Below are 27682 nucleotides of genomic sequence, written 5' to 3' on the forward strand. Positions count from 1 at the left end.
TGCTAGTTACTTCCCCCTTCCCTTCTCTCCCGGCTATAGCGGGGTCCCAGCTGTCTGCGAGGGCGAGGGATACAGCAAGATTGGCTGCGGACCGTACAGATCAGCCAGAGAACGAAGGCAGTCTCTCTCTCTCTCTCTCTCTCTCTCGCACACAACACACACACACACACACACACACACACACACACACACACACACACACACACACGCATACACTCAAAACTCGGACTGGCCGCACCGCGGCTGCTCCAATCCTTGCAAAAGGCGAGCGAGCGCCCTCAGGACCGCGGCACTCAACCCCGCTCAGTCTCTGCGCCCGACGCGGCGCTAGTCCCCGTGCCCAGCGCGGCAACTTCGGCCGGGTGTTCCCGAAAATAAAGCGGGGAGGGAGGGTACAGACAGATCCGAAAACACCCCGGCCACACACGCCACGACTTCAGCTCTTTCTTGGGGTCCGAGTGGAGACTGCGCCGGCAGCGCCCTGCGCTGGTGAGGTCCGCGCCGCTGCCGGGGAAGAGCCCACCTGCCGGTCCGCGATCGACCGGCGCAAAAAGTGCGGCTGGTCGCTGTCCTGCTCAGGCAGCGTCCGGGCTCCGGGCGCCCTCGCCCAGCCCGTTGGGAGTTCAACCTTCCTCTCTGCCGCCGGCCCCGCGCACCGCAGAGGGACCCCCCAGGACGCAGCAGCGGACGCGGACCTCGCTATGGCTGGGGCGCGCAGACTGCTCCATCTATGGCTGGGCTGCTTGTGCGTGAGCCTGGCGCACGGACAGAGACTCAAGCAGCATTTCCCGGAGCTCCGCGAGCCTGTGCCAGGCGACCGCGCGGCAGGTGGCGGCCCAGACCCCCTCCCGCAGCCGCTCGACAAGGTGTCAGAGCACATGCTGCGGCTCTACGACAGGTACAGCGGCGGCGGCAGAGCCGAGGCGGCGCGGACACCGGGGTCCTCGGAGCGGGGCTCGCCGCCTCTGCTCCCCCAGCCCCTGCGCGAGGGCAACACGGTTCGCAGCTTTCGAGCAGCAGGTGAGTGCCCGAGGCGCCCCCTTTCCGCGGTCCCGCCCCAGGTGTCTTCCGGGACCCCCACGGCTTCCTCGTCTGCCCTGTGTTACCTAGAGACCTTCCCTCGCCCTCCAGCTGCCCTCCGAGCCCCTCGGTCCTGTCACACCCCGCATTCCGCCTGTGAGTCAGCCCAATGGTAGAGTCCGAATTGAGAGGGAGAAGTGGAGAGAAGGGCGCCGAACCCTGGAGGGGGTCGGCTGGAGGAAGCGCGTGAAAGAAGGGAAGTGGCTGCCCCCCCCCACCCCGCCCACAGGGTCCTCCTGCCCTGGTGTCTGGAGCTTCTCTGGGGTACCTTGTGCTGATGTTTCTTAAGTCGGTCAGCGGAAATTCCCTTGGACTGGGCTTTAGCCGTGTTTACCTAGAGGCAGATGTCATTTTATGCCAACCCCGGGGGCACCAGAGAGAAAAGTCACACCTGGACTAGATGCCTTCCCTCGGGCTTTTAGACAGTCGCTTCTCCAGACCTTGCACGTCCTCTTAACTCGCGTCCTCTGTGTTACTATATTTGACACTTTCTACTTGATAGTCCCTTGGTGGCAAACACACAAACTAAACCAGGTGCTTGCGTGTTTTGATTATTTAAAACCCATCTGGGCAAATAGGGGCTGTACCACCCACCTTGGGAGGAGCTGGGAGGGAGGGGAGCAGCCGTGGATGTAAACACCTCTTGGAATCCGCCGATGAAAATCTGCTCATCCCGTTTTTCAACACACAGATCACTGCGGACTGAAATTCATGGCTTAACAAGGTTTCTCCTGGCCCCTGCGGTGAAGCGAATAACTTATGCTAACAGCCTGCCTCCCTTGTGCTAACAGCTTGAGGGAACGTTTCCTGGACACTAACACGCTTTATGTGCTTTGAGGATGCACCAGGCTTTTTTGTTCACTACATTCACGATAAAGGGACCTGTCTTCAGTGAACCGTTGAAAAATAGCCAAGAACTTCAAGTAAGGGGGCCATGCCTCATGCTCTATCAATTCTGTCAGAATCACTAGAAAGAAATCTCCCAAAGCTTTGATATGTAGGACTCCTGGAAAAGAGGAACACGAAAGCATCCATCAAGGAAAGCCCTAGGTTGACACTGTAAATATACTCTAGAGCTCGTAGGCATGATGACATTTACAATAAACGTGAATTATGCTTTCTAATGCAGAAGTCTTCAGCTATAGTCTGAGCTGAACCAGATTTCACTTTCTTCTTAAAACCACGAGCATGATCTATAAGGAGTTGGCCTTTGCTACGGAAACAGAAACCTGCTCTGGTTCATCCACAGTGTGTCAGCCACTTGAGAAGGCTGTCCTGACAGCTGACCACACCAGTGAATGCCCTGTTTACTTTAGTGCAACTCCAAGGGCAGAGCTCAATGAAGAAGTAGTGTGGGAGAAACAAGGGTAGTTGGGTGGGCAAGGCAGGTGGCAATAACGAAGATACTTGAATCATTCTTATCTCGATATTCATTTTCTTGGTACTATTCCTAGGGAGTAGCTGAGGTACCCAAAAGGTGAATAGTATTTTTGGTATCAGCAAATTTCATTTTAGTATGAATCACGAAGTTTGGAGGTAGCATGTGAGTTTGCTTCATTCACACCTATTGTATAGTGTTTTTGTATGTTTGTTTTAGACTGAAGGAACCATGAGTGGGAGATGGATAAGGATTTGAATAACTCAGGCCCCATTTACCTTTTGGGTCCAACTCACTCCATGCATTATAATTTCAGAGTGTCCCTTATCAGCCTCTCTGTACTCTTATACCATCAAATGATAAACTCTGATACAGAGGCCAGAAGTTCCCTTGAAATGATGACTTGCAGCTTGAAGCATATATACAAGGCTGCGTGCCCTGATAAGAAAAGTAATTCCTTTAACATCCTAGAGACTGTCTTAATGACTTATTCATCAACTGTAGACACTGGTTTTTATGGAAGCTCAAGTGTCCTGTTACTACCTCGGAGACTCGTGGAGAGACTGTTCGCCTTGGACCCCTTCCAAGAGTGTTTAGTTACTAACACACTAGAAGAACCTTATTATGAGGCAGTTCTGGCTTTAATAAGGCAGGGCTCCAGGAAGGTGCTAAGGTTTTCGTGTGTGTCTCTCTCCTTTGTCCATAACAGCATTTCTGTAACATCCTTCATCTTGTGACATCTGTTCTGATGCAGGCGAAAGATGCTGTCTGCATTAATAAATTAGATATGTTTTTTCTAGTCCGTAGTGTTTAAGTTTCACAACGTATGGGCTTCCCCGTACCAAGGATGTTACAGATTTTAATGGGAGGTCAGGTGTGTGCTGTATCTATGAAGTGGCTGCTGTTCTGGCAGACTTTCCCAGTGCTTATTCAGGCTGAGTTATAGCCTTAGATCCCTATTTGCTCCTTGGAACATACCTGATTAAAATTATTTATTGTTCTAAACCTAGAATATCTTTGGTTGAAATTTAGCTGCTGTGGTCTCCCTCTGATTACTTTCTACTTAAACCATTACTTGATGGTGGGTGGCATTCATCCTAAATACACTTTCCGCTAACCCTTTTCTCCTCCCTCAATGGTGTGCAGTTGGTGTGCCAAAACCGTAAGTTTGGAGAACTCATAAGTCTTTCTGTGATGTGTAAGGGTTTACATAAAGATATGTTTTATCTTTCCCTTTGTAAAAGGTAATTTGCAAAATTATTGATGACAGAGAAGTTCGGCTTTAGAAAAACACACCGTCTTAAAGGAAGACAAGAGGGATATGAAATCAGCTTTTATTTTAATCTTAGCTTAAGTTGTCCTTGGCTTCTATGTAATAAAAGAAGAGTGTTTTACATGAGGTTTTCTCCTGGCTTGATCCTTTAAGATGCATACTTTGTGTTCATTAGTTTCTCATCATTTCCATAGTCACTTAATCTTATTTTTCTTAATCATAAATTTAACCTCTTTAGGGAAAGCAATTAAAGCACAGATGTTCTTATTAGGAAACTATCATTATTTTAATTTATGACATGTAACTACAAAAATGGTTGCATTTCAGTGGATTTATGTCACCTTTAAAAAAAAAAATCACACAGACTTCATAGACAAAAAGAAAAGAAAATTGAGGAAAGTCAGACCCAAAAAGGAATATTTTCCTTCAGTGAGAAAGGGGAGAGTCTTTCCTACTGTAACCAAAAGTCTTTAAAAATGAAGGACTATAAAGTGACATGTTTCTGAAGTGCAAGTCTAAGATGTAAGGCTTTAGAAAAGATACAATTAAGGGCTAAACAATCATTCCAATAGGAGCCAGTCCTGTAAAATGCATGGGCCAGTGGGAAAGCATCATTTTTGATGGATTTGATGGCAAGGGGCTGTAATAACTTCATTAAAACACAGTTACCTTGAAATTTCTGGCACCTAGAAACTAGGCTTGAAATTAAAGCGTACTTAGATTATCTGATGTTTTTATTCCAAGAACAATAGTACATCTGGAGAAGGGGAGCTGGATGTGCAGCTGCTTTGAATTACACACTACTTTGAATACATGATAGCCCTTAATGAAGTTTTTACTGTAATAGGCAAGACAGCTTTACAATCTCTGACATTTAAAAATCCATAATACCATGAATTCTTGATTATCTATGCTAATGGAAAAGAGAAAGAGAATGTATTACATAGAAAATAATTTAAATTTAGCTTTTAAGTATAGTTTAGACATACTCAAAGAGACAAAGAGACCACGAGCGTCAATGAAAAACATCCCCTAAGCAGATAATTCACTCGGGGAATATTTGTACATTAAAAATATATACATAATTAAGAATATATTAAAAGGGTTACAGGCATTTTATCTAAGCAGTGGAAATTTATAAGCACTTGATTGACCCAGTTCAGATTTTTCTAAAAATTAAATAGAGATGTAGATGTCAAACCTGCTCTTAAGCATTTTGGAATTATACAATTTTGTATTTGGAAGAGGCTTTGAAGAAAGCAAGACCAACCCCTTACTTAAATGGAAGAAGAAATGGGCATCATGATGTATTTGCCAGACATACTGAGCTCATCTCAAAACCTACGATTTCTAATCATCTTATTTTCTAGGAGAAGATTTTTTAAAAGAGGGTCTTTAAAAGATGTTAACAGGTGTTACATAAATTTGCGTTCCATGGTCAAATAAGTTTGGGAAAAATGATCAGTTTGCTTTGGGACCTTTCAGGTCCTTTAAATGTTAGTGGACCCTCTTAAGAGTGGATCACTTTCTCCCCAAGAGAGCATTTTAGAGAATTATGGTTCTAAGATATCTATTTGGGGAAACATTGGTTCAGAGTCTTCCTAATTTCTCAAGAAAGAAGATATGCAAAATTCAAGTGAATATTATGACTGAAAACTGTCTCGTTTCTCATTTGTTTATTCAGGATGTTTACTTACATTGTTAGTTTTTGGACTTGAGTCCAGTTGGCATTGTACAGTTGGCCCTCCACATCCCTGGTTACCAGGGATCCAACTACAGATTGAAAATATTTGAGGGGAAAAATTTCAGAAATTTCCCAAAGGCAAAACTTGATTTTGCTGAATTATAAATACTCTAGAGATGGTTTAAAGTGTACGGGAGGATGTGGTAGGTTATATGCAGTTACTATGCCATTTTATATAAGGGACTTAAACATCTGTGGATTTTGGTATCTGCAGGGGTCCTGCAACCAGTTCCCTGCGAATACCAAGGGCCGACTCTACCATCTTCCTGATTAAATATCTTAAACTTCTCTGAATGTAATTTTAGAGTTTCTGTCATTAAATTTTATTTTGCCTGTTTCCCTATGAATTCTCCTTCATTGTTTTCTTCTATAGGATTAATATTTATTATTTTACATCTAATCTGGTATTATTCTTTTAAAAGAAAAGCTACTTTATTTGTGGAAAAATTCACTAGAGATCATGCACATCACTGCTTTAATGTTTTACCACAATTAATCCTTGGTTATAGATACCTATCAAATCTCTTATATAATCCCAATTTGTTTGCTGTATTTATTAGATATAATAAAGCTCATACCTATCAAAAAGCCTAGTGAAAATTATTGAGCAACTTTGCATATACTTTGTATTCGCTATTCAGGATTTTTGTGCTCCTACGTCAGAAATTTTCTCCTAAAATTTTAATGGTTTTCTCATATATCCAATGTGTATACCCTAGTAATCAGTATCTTAATAACTTTATTTCATTGGTATGGTGGAAAGAAGTTTGGCATCACAAATAGTCTCTATTTGAACTTTCCTACGCCAAGTTTCAATTCAGAGTGAATTTTTAGGATTATGTTATGAACACATGAAAATAGAATTTTGTAATGGAAACACTGACATAGTATTAATCAAGTGACACAAGTATACCAGGATAATATCTACTTTGGACCATAGTAAACCATGGCAGTATGACCGAAGAGCCCTCATCTATGGAATATATTTAAAAATCCATAAAATTGCTAGTCTATTCATATGTTAGTAGTGGCTGTGTCCTAGAATATTTTCAGGGATGATATTATTAAAGGCACGAATGTCTCTTTATTCATCTGAAACATCGGCATGTAAGTCATGAAGCCAATTGACCATGGTGTTTTATTGACTCCTTCAATGATCTACCTTCCTTTACGACCCATCGTTTCTTGGCAATAGAACCACAGTAAATGCAGTGCCTTGATTTTATTTGGGCACACTGTAAGTAAAAGTGTTTGGACAAACTGATCCTACTGTATTACCAACTTCAGTATGTTCTTCTTCCTTTATTGAGTGAGTAAATATTAAATATTCCTATTAAATATTATAGTAAGTGTTAAATATTCCTTTTATAAAATAATTGCATCCAATAGCTTTAGAAATGAAAGCTTCTTTGCCCAGTCCTCTGATTTTACAATTAAAACTATTGAGGCCCAACATGATCCTCTTTGTTTTTCCTTCAAAGAAAATTTTAATTTAATTGCATGGAATTAATCTAAAGACTGTTTGAATTGAGTATAATTGCTGCACTTAGGCATGGGTTAAGATAAATGGTTTTCAAGAAGAGAATAAATTCCTAGAGTTTCAGTTTTTCTATTTCCTGAGGCTAAGCATTAAGAGATCTAAATGCTAATCTTGGCTGAATAGCTAATTAATAAAGTTATCTAATATTGCTAGGCCTAGTTTTGACGTCTATCAAATGGCTTAAGTCACACCTACCGTGCTAGTCTCACAGAAAGATGGTGCAACTTAATTGAAACAAATTGAGTGTGAAAATGCATTAAAAGTTTGGAAGCCCTGTATAAATGAGGTATTCTTAATATTTGGAGATATTGTTTCTCTCTAGCTTCCCACAAAACCTTAAACCTACGTAAAACATTAATAATTGCAATTGTTTGTAGCACAAAGGATATACCTGGGTAGCAATGTAAATACGAAGCGGTAGTAGTCCTCTTGTAATACAGTCTATGCTATGCCAAACCTACATTCAAGAAATTACTGTTTCTATCCTGACCTTGGTGGCTGCGTGCAGCAGAGTTGCACCTTTTTATAGTGATTTCTTGAAGTTCATTTTTCTCAGAGTATGGTCCCTGGATTGGTAGTAACAACATCACCTGGGAATTGTTAGAAATTCTCCAGCCCACCCAAACCATCTGAATCATACTCTGAGTGTGGGGCACACAAATCGCTGTTTTCACAGGCCATCAAGGTGATTCTGATGCATGTTTGAGACACTCTGTTCTAAGCTCACGTCTCTGGAGTTTTGAGTATCTTATAACCAGCGTCTGAAATCTAGGATTGATTAACATTCTAGCTCCGGTCTCATCTGGTCCTTTTAGTGGGCCTTTCCCCCAGACAAATGGTTTATTAATTTATGTAAGGGTAACTTTCTTTCACTTTGGAAGGTATATTAATGTCTTTATGACAGTTTTACCCTGGGGAGGAGTTCAAAAGTAAGTAGATAAAGACGTCTTACCCTTCTTTCACAGCTGCAGAGAGTTTGGGGCCTGATAGGATTGCTAGAAAGAGGATGATGGGGCAGGGGCCAAGTCTCTGGAGGGCAAAGAGCGTAGCTCATGTCATGCTTGTATTCTGAAGGCCGGGCATAGTTTGCCACACAGTAGGCACTCAGTAAATATTTCAGTTGACCTGAATTAGATGTTCAGAGGACTAGATAAGAAAAAATAGTAGAAAAGCTATTTGCCAGGCAAAGGATCCTTTAAAAAGAAACTTGCCATGAAAGAATTTCCCACGAGGCACTTTACCACATATACGTTGAATGGCAAAACTATTCTATTTTATAGACCACTGTTCTTGTAATGCTTCTTTTCTGATGAACTGAAACTCCATACAGTATTTATCCCCAAGAAGGCCTTGTGCTGACTTGAAAGTTTTTTCACTTGAAAGCTTTTTCACTTTAGTGTGAAGTAGGAAACACTTTAGAATCTGGTAAGTTTATACCGTTGCTCATTCAACAAATTTGACAAGTATTTTTCAGGATATCAATGCTCCAGACTGTGCAAAGAACTAGGAGTTCAAAACTTTATCTGGACGTGGGTCTACCCTCCGAGAGCTCACAGTCTAGGAATGCCCTTGGGTGGAGGCTAAGAGCAGATAAACTGATCAGTGAACATTTTGCTGTTCTAGAAAAACATACATTGTACCATCTTTGGCCATGTTTTACTTTGGACATAGAGAATGGTTGTTTTGAGATCGCATAAAAGTCAGCCATTTGACTGTAACCCTGCAAGAAAAACCACATTCTGACTTTGTGTTCTATTTAGAATCTCTCCATCTCACCTTTGCCCGGAAACGGAAGGTGGCATAGAGGAACTGCAGCCTTGACTCCATAATCTACAGCAAATATTCAGCCAGTGACCGTGGGCGTATATGGCCCTGTCCTAGGCACCCCTGCATTTCTAGCAGCTGTGCTTTGTTTGGAGAAAGAGGAGGAAAAAAAGAGTTGTTCTTAGTTACATATTTTCTGTATGACTAAAATGTTTTCCCTGCTTCCTGGGGATTTAACAAATCATCAAGATTTCATTTAGTCTATTGGTTTTAAAATCAGACTTTACATAGAAAGCTTTCCATTGTATATTCTATTTCCCTTTGAAAACGTTCTGTGTGGGCCAGCACGAAGGTGACCTTCCACTCACCACTCCCTGGGCACTGCCTTGGCTGCTCCCTGAGAGGAACTGAACTGTCGCAATAGTACAGCTGGTCCCAAGTCACAGTTTCCTTGCTGAGCCCTTGGTTTCATGAGGTGCAGGTGCTTTCTTTTCAGATGAAAACAGAAATAGATCTTCTACCTTTATCTAATAACCAAACTCCTAAAAAAGTCTATATGGGTAGTACAAGACCTGGGTTCCTCTCCAAAATCAATGCTCACCAGCTGGCTGGCTTTTATGGTCCTTCATTTTTACATTTCTACAATGAATAGGTTGGACTAAATCTGTTTATTCACAAAAGAAGCATTTATTGAGTACCGCTTAAGAGTTAAGCCTCATGCTTGGGACTGAAGAGTCTGATGTAATTACTACAGAGCCTTGTCTTTAAGGAATTTATGGTCTTAGGAAGGAATAACAATATAATGAAAATAGTAATAGAGGAGGGGTCTGAACCGAAGGAGTGGGTTGTCGTGACAAGCTTGCCTCTGCTTTGCCTTAAAAATTGAATCCGGATAATAATCAAGGAGAACTACGTTGGGTGAAAGCATTTCAGGGAGAAGTGGCAGCAGCCGCAACATCCTATCAGATGTGCAAAGGAAAGTATGGCTTGTTCCGAAACTCACCTGACTTCTAAACCCCTTTCCAATTCACAGGTATTATGACTCTAGAAAATTCAGAATAAGATTATCATGCCAATGGCATGATAATCTAACTAGACCACAGTAGACGTATTCTCAGCAAGGAAAATCCAAGTTTGTGCTAGTGCCAGCAAACAGTAAGAAAACAGCACCACCTATTGGTAGTTATATTTTGGCATCAAAAACATTTCCTTAGGAAGAGCTGGAAATATAGCCTATCGTAGTTCCTTGCAAGGGATCTGAGAGGTTATCTAGTTCACTTTTCACACCTTCCCTACCATAAAGAGATCCTCCTGTAATAGTCTTGAATTATGATCATCTCTCTTCTGTCTGCCTGGTCCCACAGGGGTCTCACCCTCAGGCTAGACACTTAGAAAGTCATTACTTACGTTGACCTTGATTCTGGTTCCATTCAGCTATCACCTTTAGACTTAATTCTCATCTTTGACACTGACAAGAAAAACCCTGATCTCTCTGCAGCCTCTCAAATATTTGCAAACAATTCTCACGTCACCGATTAACCTTCTTTTTTTTTCTTCTTCCAGAGCACGTATTCTCTATTTAACTCAAATTTGTAAGAAATAACTTTAAGACCAACATCTTGGTTACTTTCCTAGTTGCTCTCTTTTATATCAATGAACTAGTTAAAATGAGAGCACCCAGAATTAAGCATGCAACTCTAGATAGAATTGGATTGGCGTGGCACAGTTACGTTCTCTAATACCTGAAGACTACCAAGAGCCTAAATTACATAAACTATTGTTTTGTAACCTGATAACATCTGCCATTGCTTTTTAATATTATTATTATATGTTTGTTCTTATTAACCAGAAAGTATACCTCCGTTTCCGGATTCATCGATTCCAAATAGGTAAGTATCGGAATATTTCAGAAGAATAGAAAAAGTGAACATGAAAGCATTTTCCATTCACTGATATTTCAACATAGATATCTTCTTCACAGATAAGTCTGCTACTCATGGGGAAGAGAGAGAAGGCTACTGCAAAACTCCTGTTGTTAAGTATACAAGAAGATGCTTTTTTGAAAAGTTAAATTAATATAAAATCTAAAAAAGCACGAGAGTAATTGAATAGATATTATTACCACATATTTCAACTTGCAGGGAGGTATTTATCTTATCTTATATACTCTACTGCACTCATCTACTCAACTCCATGCAGCTCTCTCACTACTCTTTTTGTCCGTTTATAAAGACTAATTATTTGTTGACTTGCTTTAGGGAAAAGAGCATTGACTTGCACGGAAATGAAATGTTTAAAGTCAGGGAAGGCAAAAATAAAGTATGGGTTAAAGAAATCAAGGAATGTTTTGTGGAACTGTTGAGACTTCTAGCTCATTGTTTTGAAAGACATAGGGAGGAGGGAGATCTAGGACAAGCAGAGGTAATGCGTCTCCTCATCTGGGTGGAAATAGCAAAGGCATCGAGTGCTACGTATCATACAACACCTTTAGTTAGGAGCTAAATGTGAATTGGCCATTCCTTTTCTGAATTTCGGCAGCTTAGGTGTCTGTAAGGACTTCGAATAACTACGTTAATCTGGGATATTTTTATAAGTTTCCATTAAATATTGGAAATATTGCTCATGCAAAATCTTCCAGATGTCCAGCACTGCTTGTGGCTAGAATGTGCTGCTTTTATCTCCTCCTCAACACTCCCTTTTCCTCTCATTTTTTTTTTAATTGAAGTATAGTTGATTTACAATGCCGTGTTAGTCTCAGGTATACAGCAAAGTGATTTAGTTATACATATATATATATTCTTTTTCAGATTCTTTTACCTTATAGGTTATTGGAAAATATTGAGTGTAGTTCCCTGTACAGTAGTTCCTTGTTGGTTATCTATTTTATATATAGTAGTGTGTATCTGTTAATCCCAACCTCCTAATTTATCCCTCCCCACCTTCCCCTTTGGTAACCATAAGTTTGTTTTCTGTGTCTGTGGGTCTATTGCTATTTTGTATATAGGCACATTTATATCTTTTTTTTTTTTAATTCCAAATATAAGCGATATCATATGATATTTGTCTTTCTCTCCTCATTCTTAAAAGTCTGGTTAAAGGTTGCATCTTCCCCATATGTCCCTCTTCCCCATACATGGGGAAAGTTCATTGCTCCCTCCTTTGTGCTCCAAAAGCATAGTTAACACCTTTGACGGAAAGTAGCATCATCACGGCGTAGCTACCTGCATATTAATCTTTTCCCCTTGTCCTGGTGTGGACAGCAGTGGCCACTGGGCAGCCCTGGGACCCAGCCAAGGGTCCAGCACTTAATAGGTGTTCAATTCATATTTGTTAAAGTAAAACATTTGTTTTGCTTTAGTTCCTGTTCTTTGTTGGTTGTAGTGGTTGTATATGTGTAATACACAAATAACACAATTGAAGCTATGTGTATAATTGCTTTGCCATAAAGCCCTGTTGCTCAACTGCCCATTTAACTCTATTTTAGAGCAGTTTGTTGGTCTTAGACTTTTGATTGCAGATTGAACTGATTAGCTACAGCTGGAGGGAAAATTTAAAAGTATTCACCAAAATTATCTTGATATAATATGTCCTTAATAAAGGAAGGTGTGTTGCATTCCAAGAAAATAATCTTTTGCTCAACTTACATTTTGGGTTGCATATTCATGTTTAGCAAATTCCTAATTCCTCACCGCCTTTGAAAAGCAATGCCTTTTTTCTTTCCTTTTGGACTATATGACCACAAAAATGGTGGTCATTCCACTGTCCAAGAGAAATTTACTTTGAACCACAGATGTGAGCCACATATGTAATTTTTAAATTTTAGTAGCCACATTAAAAAATATGAGAAGCGAAAGGAGGAATTAATTTCAATAATATATTACATTTTAAATGTTCTGCACCCACACCAAAAAGCAATTCTTGAACACCAGCAAGGGGTCTGAGAATTCAACTGAATTCTGCCACCATCTACCCGAAGACAGCATCAAATTCCCTAGGTAAAGGGCTCAGTTCCACAAGACTGTCTTCCACTTCAGATGCCAGCCCCAAACCCAGGTTGTTTCCTGTGCCTCTGACCAAACTAGCTACAGACTGGAGTTTCCCACAGCCTCCTCCTTGGGTTTGGTTAATTTGCCAGAGTGGCTCACAGAACTCAGGAAACCCATTTACTCACTAGATTACCAGTTTAGTATAAAAAGATATAACTCAGGAACAGCCAGATAAAAGAGATGCAGAGGGCAAGGTAGGGGAAAGGGCTTGGAGATTCCATGCCCTCTCTAGGCATTCCACTCTCCCCAATCTCCATTTGTTCACCAACCCAGAAGCTCTCCAAACCTTGTTTTTTAAAATTTTTATGGAGGCTTTGTTACCGAGTCCAAGTTCGCTCTGCTCGCCACAGGACAGGACAAAAAATTGGAGACGAGGTGTTGAGTCAAGGAATACGACTTTATTTGGAAAGCCAAGAAGATGGCAGACTAGTGTCTCTGAAAAACCGTCTTATCAGGGTTTGGATGCCAGTTTCTTTTATAGCACAGAGAGGGGGAGGAGATGAGGAAGTAAAGTAAAAAGGCCGAAAGTTTTGCAAATATCCCCTGGAATGACCAGCCTTGGGGAGGGGATGTGTTAATTTCTTCTTTCTTGCAGCCATCCACAGGTGGACAGGGTCAGGATGCTTCCCTGAACAAAGGCACTTTGGTTTAACATTCAGGCAGAGGGGCAGCGTTCCCTGAGGCAGGCCATTATGTATAGACAGTATCCTTTTAGTGAACAAAAGCAGCAGAAAGCAAAGGTTAAAGTAAAAGAAACAGATCAGATATGTAGTCAGATTTGGCTCTTCCCTGTTACAGCTTCATTATGTAGGCATGGCTGATTAAATCATTGGCCATTGGTGATTAATTCAACCCTCAGCCCCTCTCCCCACCCCAGAGGTGGGGATTAGAGCTGAAAGTGCAAACCCCCAATCACAGGGTTGGTTCCCAGGCAGCCAGACCCCATTCTTAGGTGACCTCCAAAAGTCACCTCATTAACATAACAAAGGACACCTTATGGCTCTCATCACTTAGGAAATTCCTAGAGTTTTCGGAGTTCTAGACCAGAAACGGAGACGGAGATGAAGACCAAATATGTATTTCTTATTATAAATCACAGTATCACAACATTTAACCCAGTGTATCCAAATATTATGATTTCAACACGTAATCAATATAAAATATATTAATGTGATATTTTATACTAAGGCTTTGAAATACAGTGTGTATTTTACACTTACGGCACATCTCAATTCAAACTTAAGTGACTAGTTGCTATCCTAGTGGACATTGCGGGTCTAGTTAGCTAACATTCATTGAGTTTTTTCCTAAGGGTATGTGCATTACCTGCATTCTTTCAATTAATTCTCACAACAACTCAGCCGTTGATACTATTGGGTTCATTTTACAGGTGAGCAAACTGAGACTTGAAGAGTTTAGGTAATTTGCCTGAGTACAGCTCTTGGGTGTGGTGGAGCTGAGGCTGGGCCATAGGGTTTTGACTTCAAACGAAGGCACTGAATTAAAATTAAAGCCATCAGAAGAGGCAATATGGCGAGTTCTGTGACATTTATGAGACGATATTGACGATTAGACACAAGGTGGAGGCTGGTTAACAGCAGGGCACAAGGTGTCTGGAAATGTGCGTGAAAGAAGGAAATATTTTGAAGCAAAAAGTAGGGGAAAGGAGTAGGATTGGTTTCCCCAATAAGACACGACCACCCACATCCCTCGGAGTTCATTTCTTCCCTGCCAGTGTGTTCGTTTGGCAACCATCTGATTGCCACATACTTAGAACAGAGTGACTTCTCTTCCTTCCATTTAAAACTTCCATCTGGGTAAAAGTACACGCTCTTTGAATGTATGAATTAAAAGTATGAATTAAAGCTAGAGTCTGAACAAGCCTGATGCCATGGCTTTGTTATAAAGGTCTGTAAAATATTATGCTGGTGTCATGGATTATACAAACATTCACAAATGACAGTTTACTCCTTTTCCCTCACACAATGTTAGAAATGAGTAAAATATGTTTCCCACTGCACTTCCCTTATTCATGGGGACTCAATGGACTCATTTTAAGTTTCCAGATCTTTATAAAAATGTTTTTACTAAAATATGTTTTTGATCAAGAGCATAATTTCACGATTGCGTGTATGTTTCTGAAACAAATATGTATATGAAACAAGTGTATGGAGGAGGGCCCAGGCTCTGGTGACCGATCCCAGGACAGGGGATTCTTGAGCCTAAGCTCAGCCTTACCATTAGCTCATTAGATGATCTCAAGAACAGGAACCAATTTCTGCCCTTACTAATCAATCGCCCATTCTGTTACTCTCTCTCATTTCTGCATCTGAAGACTTGGAAATATGAATTGCCCAGTTTCAATAATTTTGTTGCACTCTACAGAAGCAATTCAACTCTTATATTCATGTAATGTCATAAACTTTAGACAAGCTCCACAACAGCACTAATTCTTCATGACACTTTCGAATGTGTGACTCATTTTTTCAGATGTTATCTGAAGATGGAGCTATATGGTCTTGCTTACCCACCCTCATCCTGCACCCTTAACTTTGTGAGGAAGATGGAAGAAGGGGTAATCCCTGTATTACGGTTAACACCAGCACTAATAACAATAATAATTTATACTTAAGAAACACTTACTGGACCCCCTGAACTGATTTATGCACATCTCATAATTCTGATGACAGGAGTATTATTCCATTTAATGAATGAGAACACTAGTTACATGGTTAATAAGTGGCTGAGTTACATAGTTAATAAGTGGCTGAGCCAGGAATTGAATCAAAGTGAATTTACTTCCACTAATTCTTGTAACCAGTAGGCTAGACGTTGCTTCAGATAAGATGCTATCATGACACTGTGCCAAAATTACAGGAATAGTTCTTGGCAGTCTCATAATTAAAAGCCAGAACTCTCAGCTCTCATACCACTAAGTTTACAAGTGTGTTTCAGTAAAGGAAAGAGAAAATTAGTAAAAATGGCTGATCCTTGCTTTCATCTTCATCCAGTTTATAAAATTACTCCTTTTGTTTAATTGTGGTGAAAATTACATAATTTAAGCATAGCTATTTTTAAGTGAACAACTCAGAGGCATTTGGTATCTTCACAGTGTTGTGCAACCACCAGGTTTATCTAGTTCTAAAATATTTCTGTAATCCCAAAGTAAAGCCCCCTACCCATTAAGCAATTTCTCCACATCCAGCCCCTGGCAAACACTAGTCTGCATTCTGTCTCTATGGATTTACCTGTTCTGGATATTTCATGTAAATGGAATCGTACAACATGGGACATTTTGTGTCTGACTTCTTTCATTTAGCACAATGTTTTCAAGGTTCATCCACATTGTAGTATTATCAGTCCCTCATTCCTTTTTATGGCTGAATAATGTTCCATTATATGACTATACCACATTTATTTATCCATTCACCCATTGATGGACATTGAGTTGTTTCTACCTTTTGGCTATTGTGAAGAGTAGTGCTGCTATAAACATGCATGTACGTGTACTTGTTTGAACACCTGTTTTCAATTCCTTTGGGTTTATACCTGGGGTAGAATTGTGGGGTCATGTGATATATCTGTGTTTAACTTTGAGGAATTGTCAAACTGTTTTCCACAGCAGCTGAACCATTTTACATTATAGCCAGCAATGTAAAAGTGTTCCTATTTCTCCACATCCTCACTAACACTTGTTATCTTGTTTTTCTTATTATAGCCAGCCTAGTATATGTCAAATGGTACCTCATTTTGGTTTTGATTTACATTTTTCTGATGACTAATGATGTTGAGTATCTTTTCATGTGCTTGTTGGCTATTTGTATGTCTTCTTTGGAGAAATGTCTATTTGATTCCTTTGCTCATTTTTTATTGGTTTGTTTGTCTTTTTGTTTTGAGTTGTAAGGGTTATTTTTATAGTCTGAATCCTAGATTTTATCATATATGTGATTTGAAAATATTTTCTCCATTCTGTAGGTTGTACAGACTCTCTTGATAATGTCTTTTGATGCACATAATTTTAAGTTTTGATGAAGTCCAGTTTACCAATTTTATGGATTTATCTACTTTTTTGATTTATATGTTATTTTCTTTTCTTACTTGCACTTTGGGTATCATATATAAAAATCCACTGTCAAATCCAAAGCCATGAAGATTTTACCCCTATGTTTTCTTCTAAGAATTTTATGATTTTAGTGCTTATGTTTAGGTCATTCGTTCATTTTGAGTTAATTTTTGTATATGATGTGAGATAGGGATCACGTTTACTCCTGTTTACTTTCTTTTTTTTTTTTTTCTTCCTAGGGACCCTTGAAAATGAGAAACTGCATATTTTTAACCTGACTTCTCTAACCAAGTCTGAAAACATTTTATCTGCCACACTGTATTTCTATATTGGAGAGCTAATAAATATCAGCCTGAGTTGTCCTGTGTCCCAAGGATGCTCACATCATACCCAAAGGAAACACATTCAGTTTGATCTCTCTACATGGATCCTCAAATCCACCAGAAACCAGAGTCAACTCCTGGGTCATCTTTCAGTAGATGGAGCAAAACGTCATCGAGATTTTGTTTCCTGGTTGTCTAAAGACATCACTCAACTTTTGAGGAAAGCCAAAGAAAATGAGGAGTTCCTCATAGGATTTAACATTACTTCCAAAGGACACCAGCTGCCAAAGAAGAGAACACCCTTTCCCGAGCCTTATATCTTGGTGTATGCCAACGATATTGCGATTTCTGAGCCCGAGAGTGTGGTATCAAGCTTGCAAGGACACCGGAATTTCCCCACTGGAGCTGTGCCCAAACTGGATAGCCATATCGGGGCTGCCCTTTCTACTGAACGGAGGAAGAAGCGCTCTACTGGGGTCCTGCTACCTCTACAGAACAATGAGCTTCCTGGGGCAGAATATCAGTATAAGGAGGATGGGGTATGGGAGGAGAGAAAACCTTACAAGACTCTTCAGACTCAGCCCCCTGAAAAGAGTAAGAACAAAAAGAAACAGAGAAAGGGACCTCACCAGAAGAGCCAGACGCTCCAGTTTGATGAACAGACCCTGAAGAAGGCGAGAAGAAAGCAATGGATTGAACCTCGCAATTGTGCCAGGCGGTACCTTAAAGTGGACTTTGCAGATATTGGCTGGAGTGAATGGATTATCTCCCCCAAGTCCTTTGATGCCTATTATTGCTCCGGAACATGCCAATTCCCCATGCCAAAGGTAGCCATTGTTCTTTGTCCTGTCCTTCCTATTTCCACAGAGTAGAAAGGCACAAGTTGAGTGTGTGTTTTCATTTACAAAATCCATCTGGACCTTTATTCTTGCCTTCTGAAGTGTAATAGGTAACATGGTTATGCTTGGTTTTTCTTTAATGGTTGTTAAAGTAATACGAAGTCAATATTGGTATGAAGAAGGATATGAGAAAAAAATGTATGTGTAAAACATGTTTTTTGCATTGTTTCCAAACACAGTGCATATTCAGCTACCTGGTCACATGTGAATCTGTGCCGGTCCACAACAAGCAAGCCCCAAATGGTAGAAGGCTGATCTTTGAGGGGGTATTCAGGGAATGAGTGAATGTCATGAGAGCAAAAGGAAGGACTAATTGGACTGATGCCCTGATTCAGAACATTTTTGATAGTCTCTTGTGAGATGAATTGTCATGGGGCTTAGCACCAGGGTTGGGCTAGGAAAACTTGCCTCATGAAATCCACCAGATGCTTATATCATTTGCTTCTCTGATAAATATCAAAACAGGAGTCAGAATAGAGAACGATGACTCTGTAGACTTCTAAGACCCATTTCATCCGGTCAGAGCTTACCTGTGCCTCTTCCAAAATCAGTGGACTGAACTTCCTCCTATCAGTACTCAGAATCCTGACAGATATATTCTCAGAAGCCTTCCCAACCCCACCTCCGTCTTGCACAGCAAGTCCCAGTGACTGTTCTCTTTGAATTTAGAGTTAATAAAACATATTTGTACCCCTTTGCCTTCCGTTAAGCTTATTGCTGCACTTTCATTCTTAGCTTGTAACAATTTGAATTATACAATGAAAAGTGTTCCTAGAAATAGAATTCAGAGGAAGAATAAGAGTGTTTTTTTGTTTCGTTTTGTTTTTGTTTGTTTGTTTGTTGCAAAACTTGAAGTGAATCAACTTCTGCTATTGTATGTTGATGGAGGAAAAAAACCCTTTGCCTCAAAAAGTGACCAACTTCTGCTTACAGATCTTTAAAGCAGCTTGTTCATGTTACAGGCCTGTGATCATTGGGATGCTAAGGGCAACACACCCATAAAACAAAGGGCCGACTGAACAAGACCAGGTCAGCTTCAGGGCCAGGACCTTGATTGAAATCCCATTTTCCTGTTACAATGTCTCAGGAAGATGAGCTTTCTACACTTTCTAGACCTTGTGAATTCCATGTTTTGTCAACGCAAACACAAAGTAAGCATTATATACATTTATAATGACATAAACTGCCTTATCTTGTCTAAATATTTATAAAGGACATTTTACTGATCAAACGAAACTTGGTCAAACTGGGATAGCATTTAAAACACACAACAAAGATGCCAAATACAACAGGCAGTGATGAATATTTTACAGTGTGGCTTGCTTTGTGGCATTGAGAGGCAGAAATGGATTCAAACTGTCTCTAAACCTGGGATGACTGATTTTAAGTGGGTCTCTGAGTCTTGCAAATAATTCCTCTCACTCTCATAAACTGTGGTTTCTTCTAGGTAGCCTGGGGAAGGAGTTTCCCTCTTTCCTCTTGACTCCAGATTTTAAGACCCAGGGAGCCATGATAACGTGGAGATACTTAGTCAGTTAGCTTACCTGGCCTGGTCTCCACAATTACCCCAATTTACCTCTCCCATTTCCTGTTGGCTCCGCTTGCTTTTCCTGTTCAAAAACCTTGCTTCCATAGATCTTCATTGTGGCTCTCAGTGATCTAAAGAATAATAATTCAAAAACTTATGAGCGTTAAGTTAAGAATAGAAGAGATAAGTTTAAGGAAAGAAGTGTGGTAGTGCAACAGAATGATTAAATGTGCATGCTCGATCATAGCTGGGTTTCTTTTTTTTTTTTTTTAATTTTTTTTATTTAACTTTTTTTTTTTAAGGAATTCCTTTATTTTTATTTATTTATTTATTTATTTATTTTTGGCTGTGTTGGGTCTTCATTTCTGTGTAAGGGCTTTCTCTAGTTGCGGCAAGCGGGGGCCACTCTTCATCGCGGTGCGCGGGCCTCTCACTATCGCGGCCTCTCTTGTTGCGGAGCACAAGCTCCAGACGCGCAGGCTCAGTAGTTGTGGCTCACGGGCCTAGTTGCTCCGCGGCATGTGGGATCTTCCTGGACTAGGGCTCGAACCCGTGTCCCCTGCATTAGCAGGCAGATTCTCAACCACTGCGCCACCAGGGAAGCCCCATAGCTGGGTTTCTTAACCTTAAGATGCCTGCAATTTGCCTCAGGATCTTGTTAATCTGTAGGTTCTGATGCAGTGGTTCTGAGGCTCGAGCCTAATATTCTACGTATCTCACAAGCCCCTAGATGTTGCTGGTGCTACTGGTTCACACATCGTACTTTGAGCCGTCAAATTCTTTTGCCTTAAAACTTGGTTCCACCTCTTACCAGCTTTGTGTTTTTTGTATTTTTTTTGCTGGGGGGGGTAGTTACTCAAACTTTCTGTGTGTTAGTTTTCTCATCTTTGAAACAGTTACTGCAGTAAATAAAAATATCATGGTATCTACATGATGAAAACAGTGGGAAAATGAGATCATAGGTCACCTTGTGCTTAGTAGGCACTCAATAAATTTTTGCCATTGACATGATTATTAATGGCAATTGTTTATTATTATTGCTGTATTAATGGCCAATGGACTGAGGAGAATAGAAAATCAAATGTAGGGGACTGAAGAAAAACCACTTAGGAAAAAGGATCAAAAGAATAAAAGATGTAAGACAAGAAAAAGTTTTGTATATGTTTCTTACTCCCTTTTTTTTTTTTTTTTAATTAATTAATTAATTAATTTATTTATGGCTGTGTTGGGTCTTCGTTTCTGTGCGAGGGCTTCCTCTAGTTGCGGCGAGCAGGGGCCACTCTTCATCGCGGTGCGCGGGCCTCTCACCATCGCGGCCTCTCTTGTTGCGGAGCACAGGCTCCAGACGCGCAGGCTCAGTAGTTGTGGCTCACGGGCCCAGTTGCTCTGCGGCATGTGGGATCTTCCCAGACCAGGGCTTGAACCCGTGTCCCCTGCATTGGCAGGCAGATTCTCAACCACTGCGCCACCAGGGAAGCCCTCTCTTACCCCTTTTTAAACATCACAAAGCTTCAAACTGGATTCTCCCTTCGGTCCAATAGTCCATAACCTCTTTGGAGGGTAACAGAATCAGGAGGGCATTGGTTGCAGCACTGAACTCATGATAATATTTGTCACAACTTGAGATGGCATCAGAACTATAGGGAGACCTAACAGGGATAAGGGTGTTTTCTCTCTGAGTTGGAGATTTCCTTCTGCCAAGTTGAGAGTAGAAGTTTGGCTGTGATGTGGAGTTCTCAGTCTCTCATCACCTTGTGTGGATCTGCTTTTCAAGCTTTTTAGTGGTTCCCTTTAAGTGTTCCAGGCTTTGTGTCTTTCAAATGGTACAGTCACCTAAAGGATGGGAAGCGTGAAGCAGTGTGAAGCTGTGACATCAGGGGTAACTAATCAGTGTTGCTGTTATCAGCAGTGTCCAGCATGGTAAGCAGAGTAAACTATTTCAATAAAAATATAGTCTGAGCAACAGAGGAAAACAAGGTCTCTGACCAGATCAGTACAAACACATGTGGAATAAGTGAGGTGCCAAAGAACTTTCAGACTGTAGATATACATTTTGCCCCAGAGAAAATTTCTCCCAGGCCAGACTCCTCTGCTGGCCCTCCTTCCTTCTGGCCTCCTGAGTGAGGGCCTGCTCTCTAGAGCGGGTTCTTTGTCTGCAAAAGTTGACAACCTGTCTGTAATTCAGAACAGCTGTGTTCTGCCTTTCCCAAATTCCAGGCTTTGCCCTTTCACTGATTCCAATTAGATAGTTTCTGGGCTATCACACCCATGTGGGCTGGATTAGAAGAGTGTAGAGCAAAACCCCATGGCCTGAGTCAGGAATGAAGGCTTGGAGCTGATGACATACTCTCCCCTGCTAATGCATTTGTAATCAAATTCAACTCGAGGACATCATCCACAGCTTGGCACGTGTGGGCCTGACCACTGCAGGTTTCATTCACAGACACGGCAGCTTGAATTTTTCTGATTTCTAGCCCCTACAGCCAATCTGTCCTCCCAGGGAGAGAGACCCCTGGCATTCTGCCATGAGATGAGAAATACCCATGTAGCTTTAGCCAAGCCGTATGCTTTTTGCCTCCCCTCACCACCATAAAAGAGATGGAAAACAGAGATTTCAGATGAGAATGATTGAGCCATTGTTGCTGACAGAGGTCCAAGGGAACCAGCAAGGATCGGAGGAGTGAAGGACTTCTTGCATGGAATGGTGCAAAAGCTGGGAATAGCAAAGACACAGAATTAAGGAGCAAAGAAGCTAAACACCTTGAACCAAGCATCCTATATAAAGAAGAAATTCACATGGATGAGGTCAAAATGATGTGCCCTCATTTAATTTCCTGAGGTTTCCAGTTCCAATCTCTGATCATGAAGATGAACTCTAAAAATCCTAAATCTTGATGTACCGAGTTACCTAAGCAAAAAATTAAAAAATGACCTAAACAAATGTCGATGTCATGTTTCACCTTCAATAAACAGGGAGACTGGGGAGAAAAACAACACAGGTTTGCATTTGTCATCGCTAGGTTTCTTAAGCTACGTAAAGAGAGTCCTGAGAAATGTAATCGGAGCTCAAAAACAAACAAAAATGATAAACTGGCAAATGCTCCACACTAGCAAATGACCGCATGGATCTTTTGTGCATGATATAATTATTCCTGGTCATGGCAGCTTGATCAGAGATCTTCACAGTGAGAAAAAAGGGGACAACTCACTCGAAAACAGAGAGGTTGCTGATAAGACACACCAGCAGGGAATCAAGGGCTTGCACCTGGATTCCAGTGAGCCCACCAGAGACAGCTCATAGTTCCTGAATCTATCATTTGCGAGTTAGAGCTTAAAAAAAAAAAAAAAAAAAATGACAGGAATTTTCCTAGGGAACACCCATGAATATTTTCCATATCTGCGCCAGGTCATTTGCTCAGAAACTTTTATTTTTGTTGATGGGAATTATTTCCACAGAAATTGGTACAATGGAGGGTATGTTATTATTTATAAGTATTTCATCCATTTGGCAAGTATTAATTCAGTGCCTAGAGAGCCTGCTCTGCTTCAGGACTAGCCTTGCACAGCAGGATTTATGGATCAAGTCCTCGTCTACTTAAATACATCTACTTTATATGAAAATTAAATAGTATAGGAGTCAGTAAAACATTAACAATAACAGAATATTGTCATAAAATCTATGGTTTTAAAAAAATCCTTTGGAGCATTATCATATGCTGTTTGGATGATGGAATCTTAAAAATAAATTAGTAGAGAAAAGTGTAGCTGCAAAAGTTTTCTTTAGAAATCACCAATACTAATGAAATAGCAAACAGTGGCCATTGAGCCCTGCTGTACAATATGGATTGCAGTTTGTCAATTACACAGATAGTATTGATGCCACAGGGCACATGATATGCAAAATAGAGCAACATAGACTTCTTATCCTTAAGGGGAGAGAATACCTTTCTTTGCAATGCTACTTAATTGTAAGTTAACTACTCTTCTTAACATACACTTAAAATCTCTAGGAAGAAAGAGTAAATAAGGCAGCTAGCCACCATCAAGACTAATTTTAAAATAATTTGTGCCTGTTAGCAATAATGTTGAAATCTAATGTATGGATAATTTTTTTTCACTAAGATTGAAAGATGAAATGAGACAAATCAGATTTGCCCTTTTTCTGCCCGCCTTCCCCCAATCCTATTTTTTTTTTACACTGTGCCAGCTTTCTATATTATTTGCTTCTTCCTTGGCTTGTATATACTCTTAAACTTTTAACTTGTTCCAGTTTCCCATACTGGGAGTTTTAGGTGTGTAAAATTAGAATACCAATTAATTCACTGGGGGCAGAGGTGCCTCTGAAACATGGCTCAAAATCTTGACATTAGAAAACCAGAGTTTTGGCCTAAATCCCACTCCTGAATTGACACATGATCTCTGGCAAGTTACCAAATTCCTGTTTTTAAATTTGTTTGAAACAAAACTGGTTTCATCGGCTTAAAAGAGACATTGGGGAGAACTAATGTTGAAAACTGTGGCACCGCTCATGAAGAAGTTCTTACCACTCTGGCAATACCTAAGCATTCTGGGCCTGGAAGAGTGACCAGTCTTCAATGCTTAGCAGAGCTGGATGATACTCTCTAGATAAAACCACACGTCTCCCGTGGATGTTAATGATCCCATTTGGCATTTCTGGGGAACAGCTTTTACCCAGGTTTCTTTGGTCAAACTTCTGACAGCCATGGGATAACCTCAGGCCCTCTAGATTATTCCCTGAGGATATGCCCCAGACTTAGAAGACGCTACAACCTTTAAGTCAGAACCCATTGAGCAACAGTGACCCCCAGTGGCCAATTGTGTAATCACCATCAATTCATCCTGGTGGTAATCATTAAATAAATTAATGCCTCTCGACACGCCGGTGTTATTTTTAAAACAAAGTATAAATTTCACTATAGCAGTGGCAAAAATATCTATGTTAAATAGGTTCTTGTTAAGGGTTCTTTATGATTAGCATAGGATCAAGATCAAATTGTTTCCGTTGCAATCCTGTTATCCAAAACAACCTAGGGTGTATTAATCCTCTGGGGAGTAAGTCATTTTTAATTAAACGATTCTTGCTTTAAAAACTGGATTAAAATCCTCAATCTACATGTCTACATGACTTTAGACATGTCTTTTAAGCTTTCTGAGTCTATGTCTCTACCTGTAAAATGTACGAGATAGTTGTTTTGTTGTAAGGATTAGAAATACTACACAGAACACGCCTGGCACTGAGCCGGCACTTAGTAAATGACAAGTCACCGTTTTGGTGATGGTGATATTGGAGGTTGGGTTGAATGTGTAATGATGCCAGGGCTTTAGTAAGCTGTTGAAACAAATTCATAATATATACATTTTAGCGATGAGGGCTGGAGAGAGGAAAAGCAGTTCCACCTAATTGGTGTTCTCCCTTTTCTTTTGCAGTCTTTGAAGCCATCAAATCATGCTACCATCCAGAGTATAGTGAGAGCTGTGGGCGTCGTCCCTGGGATTCCTGAGCCTTGCTGTGTGCCAGAAAAGATGTCCTCGCTCAGCATCTTATTCTTTGATGAAAATAAGAATGTGGTACTTAAGGTATATCCAAACATGACGGTAGAGTCTTGTGCTTGCAGATAACCCGGCAAAGAACTCATCTGAATGCTTAATTCAATCATTAGTTTATTTTTATGGCTTTTTTTTTTTTTTTTTTTTTGCACTGCCAATGCCTTTCATTTCAAAAGATTTTTTAATAGTCAAAAGAGAATGAGTAAATAGACTGATGATTTCCACCAGGGAGAACTGGACTATACGTGTTTCTGAATGTAACTCAAAGCAAGATTTTAGAACATATGGACATCTCTTTCTTTAAAAAAAAAAAAAAAATCACGCAAGTAAAGTGATCAAACTGTTTTTAGAACTATTAGAGAACACACTGATTTATTTTTGTAATGGGCTTTGAAAATAGATTGGAAAAACCCAATAGCTTATCATTGATCTCTGCTCACAGAGAATAGAACCATTTCATATCTTAAAGTGGGCTTATTGCCTTAGATTCCTGAGCAACGCAGCAAGTGCTAAATAATCCAATCAGCTCTGATGTTTATCTTAAAATTTGTGGAGACTTGTTTACCTGTGTTTGTCTCTACAGGTCATCGTGTGACTAGCTGAGTGCAGAGTGTGTGCTGTCAGTGTAGATGGACGTGAGCACATTGCCAGGGGCCTGTGCCCTCTTTAGGAAGGTTTGCTTAACATGGCTTTATAATTCAGTCTGCACAGGATTCTTGTTTTTTTTCATTTCATGTTCTGGCAAGATCCATTCAGTTATGAGAACTTTACCAAAAAGAATAGAGTGATCCAAAAGCATATGCAGAGAGTTACCACTTGGCTCAGCCATTTATTTGGAAATACTGATGTTTTCATTTCATGGCCTCCCAGGAAAGGGAACCAGCAACCCAATTTTCAAAAACCCAGACGTAATTTTTCTTCCATATCTATTTTCCATGAGTGCTTTCATTTGTTCTTTTAAATGGAACTTAAAAATTCAGTTAAATGTTTAATTCTCTTGGTATGCCTTTACTTCCTATGAAGTAATCAGTAGATGCCAAGGCTCAGAAGTGGAGGGAATGTCGGAGATTTCTTTAAGTGACCACTCTAATCACAATCACACATTCAATATTGTTGTTCAGCCACGTGCAGGTCCAGGCACTTTTTCACATGGATCAAGGCCTTTGGCTCAGACGGGGAATCTACATTTTAGCAAAACTCACTAAAAATTATCCAACAAGAATGGGAGTCAAATATAGACACTTCTTGGTGTTTTCCCATTTCTATTTGTCATAAATATCTCCTCTTACACTTTTGCCTTCAAGAAATTGTTTCAAAAATCTTTTCCTCACTATATTTATGTGTGTGACAGAAATGTTTTCAGACCATGGATTGTTGCTGATATTCTATCTGTGGTTAATCCTTATCTCAGTTCAGTCTGACCTGATTAGAGTCAACTAAGCCATTTCAGAGGCTGCGAAGTGTCAGAAGACACGGGGTTTTGTTCTGTCTCTGCCTATAGCTATCTATGGTGGTTCATAATTTAATAAATACTAATTGAGCATCTACTTTCTGAAAGACATGTGTTAACTTCAGTGTCTTCACTGGTAAAATAAAGAGGTTGACTAGTTGAGCTGGAAGTCTCTTCTGCCACCGAAAGCTTGGGTTTACAATACAGTACTCGCTATGTCACACACATCTTCCTTGAATGGATGGTAGCAATAGAGCTTAAAAACACTGCAAGTATAGCTATTCATAAACCAAAGGAAAAAGCATCCTACTCTTCAGTGTTTATGAGTGAGTATGGCATCCTCCATGGTTTAAGTAGTATTTCTATCTTATTGGAAACCCATTAAAAAAGTACCATGAAAAGAAGTTTTTGACACTTCTGGAGTGTGTGTTGACGCCATGAATGAGACACACCTGTTCTAAATAATGAATTAAGTCTTGGTGCCTGAGTTACTATGGTTTCTTCCAGTCATTTTTTGTTCTGGTAGCATAAAGTTAAAGATTCAAAATGAGACAAGGGATGAAATTATTTTTTACTAAATTTTATCAAAAATTTGAAAGCAAAATTATATAATAGAAGTGAGGCAGTGTATGGCTGCCCTATCCTGGTCATAGTGTCTTTCAATAAAGAAAACTTTTCTTTCATTGGTAGATTGGATGAAATTCTTAATTTAGTTTTTTCTAGAAATGTATCAACCAAAACCTCTAGCAATGCCCAGTTGTACTTCTCAGCCCTCTTCTACCCTGATGTCTGTTTGTTACCTTTCTTCATTTAAATTGATGCCCACTTGTTACAGATTAAATCCTACAATGGCCAAAAAAAAAAGTTCTCTAAATAATATTTTATCTTTAAGAACAATTGATATGACAAAATTACAACACAATGAAAGGGTTTGAGCAGTAGTTATTTCTCGGTGACCTTGTAACCATCATTTTCTACCATATTGAGCAAATATTATGGTTTAAATGGGAAAATGTTTAGTCCCCC

At 40.2% G+C, this 27682-nt stretch overlaps 1 protein-coding gene across 1 annotated transcript; it reads left to right on the forward strand.

Moving 5' to 3' along the window:
* The first annotated feature begins 701 nt into the window (after positions 1-701).
* On the forward strand, positions 702-25323 carry BMP3 (bone morphogenetic protein 3). The gene is made up of 3 exons (XM_061191523.1): positions 702-1026; positions 17128-18038; positions 25087-25323. The coding sequence occupies exons 1-3, from the start codon at positions 702-704 to the stop codon at positions 25276-25278; spliced, it is 1428 nt and encodes a 475-aa protein (XP_061047506.1). The 3' UTR covers positions 25279-25323.
* Positions 25324-27682: the final 2359 nt, after the last annotated feature.

Source organism: Eubalaena glacialis, chromosome 5 (assembly GCF_028564815.1).
Source record: "Eubalaena glacialis isolate mEubGla1 chromosome 5, mEubGla1.1.hap2.+ XY, whole genome shotgun sequence".
In the NCBI taxonomy this organism is placed as follows: domain Eukaryota; kingdom Metazoa; phylum Chordata; class Mammalia; order Artiodactyla; family Balaenidae; genus Eubalaena; species Eubalaena glacialis.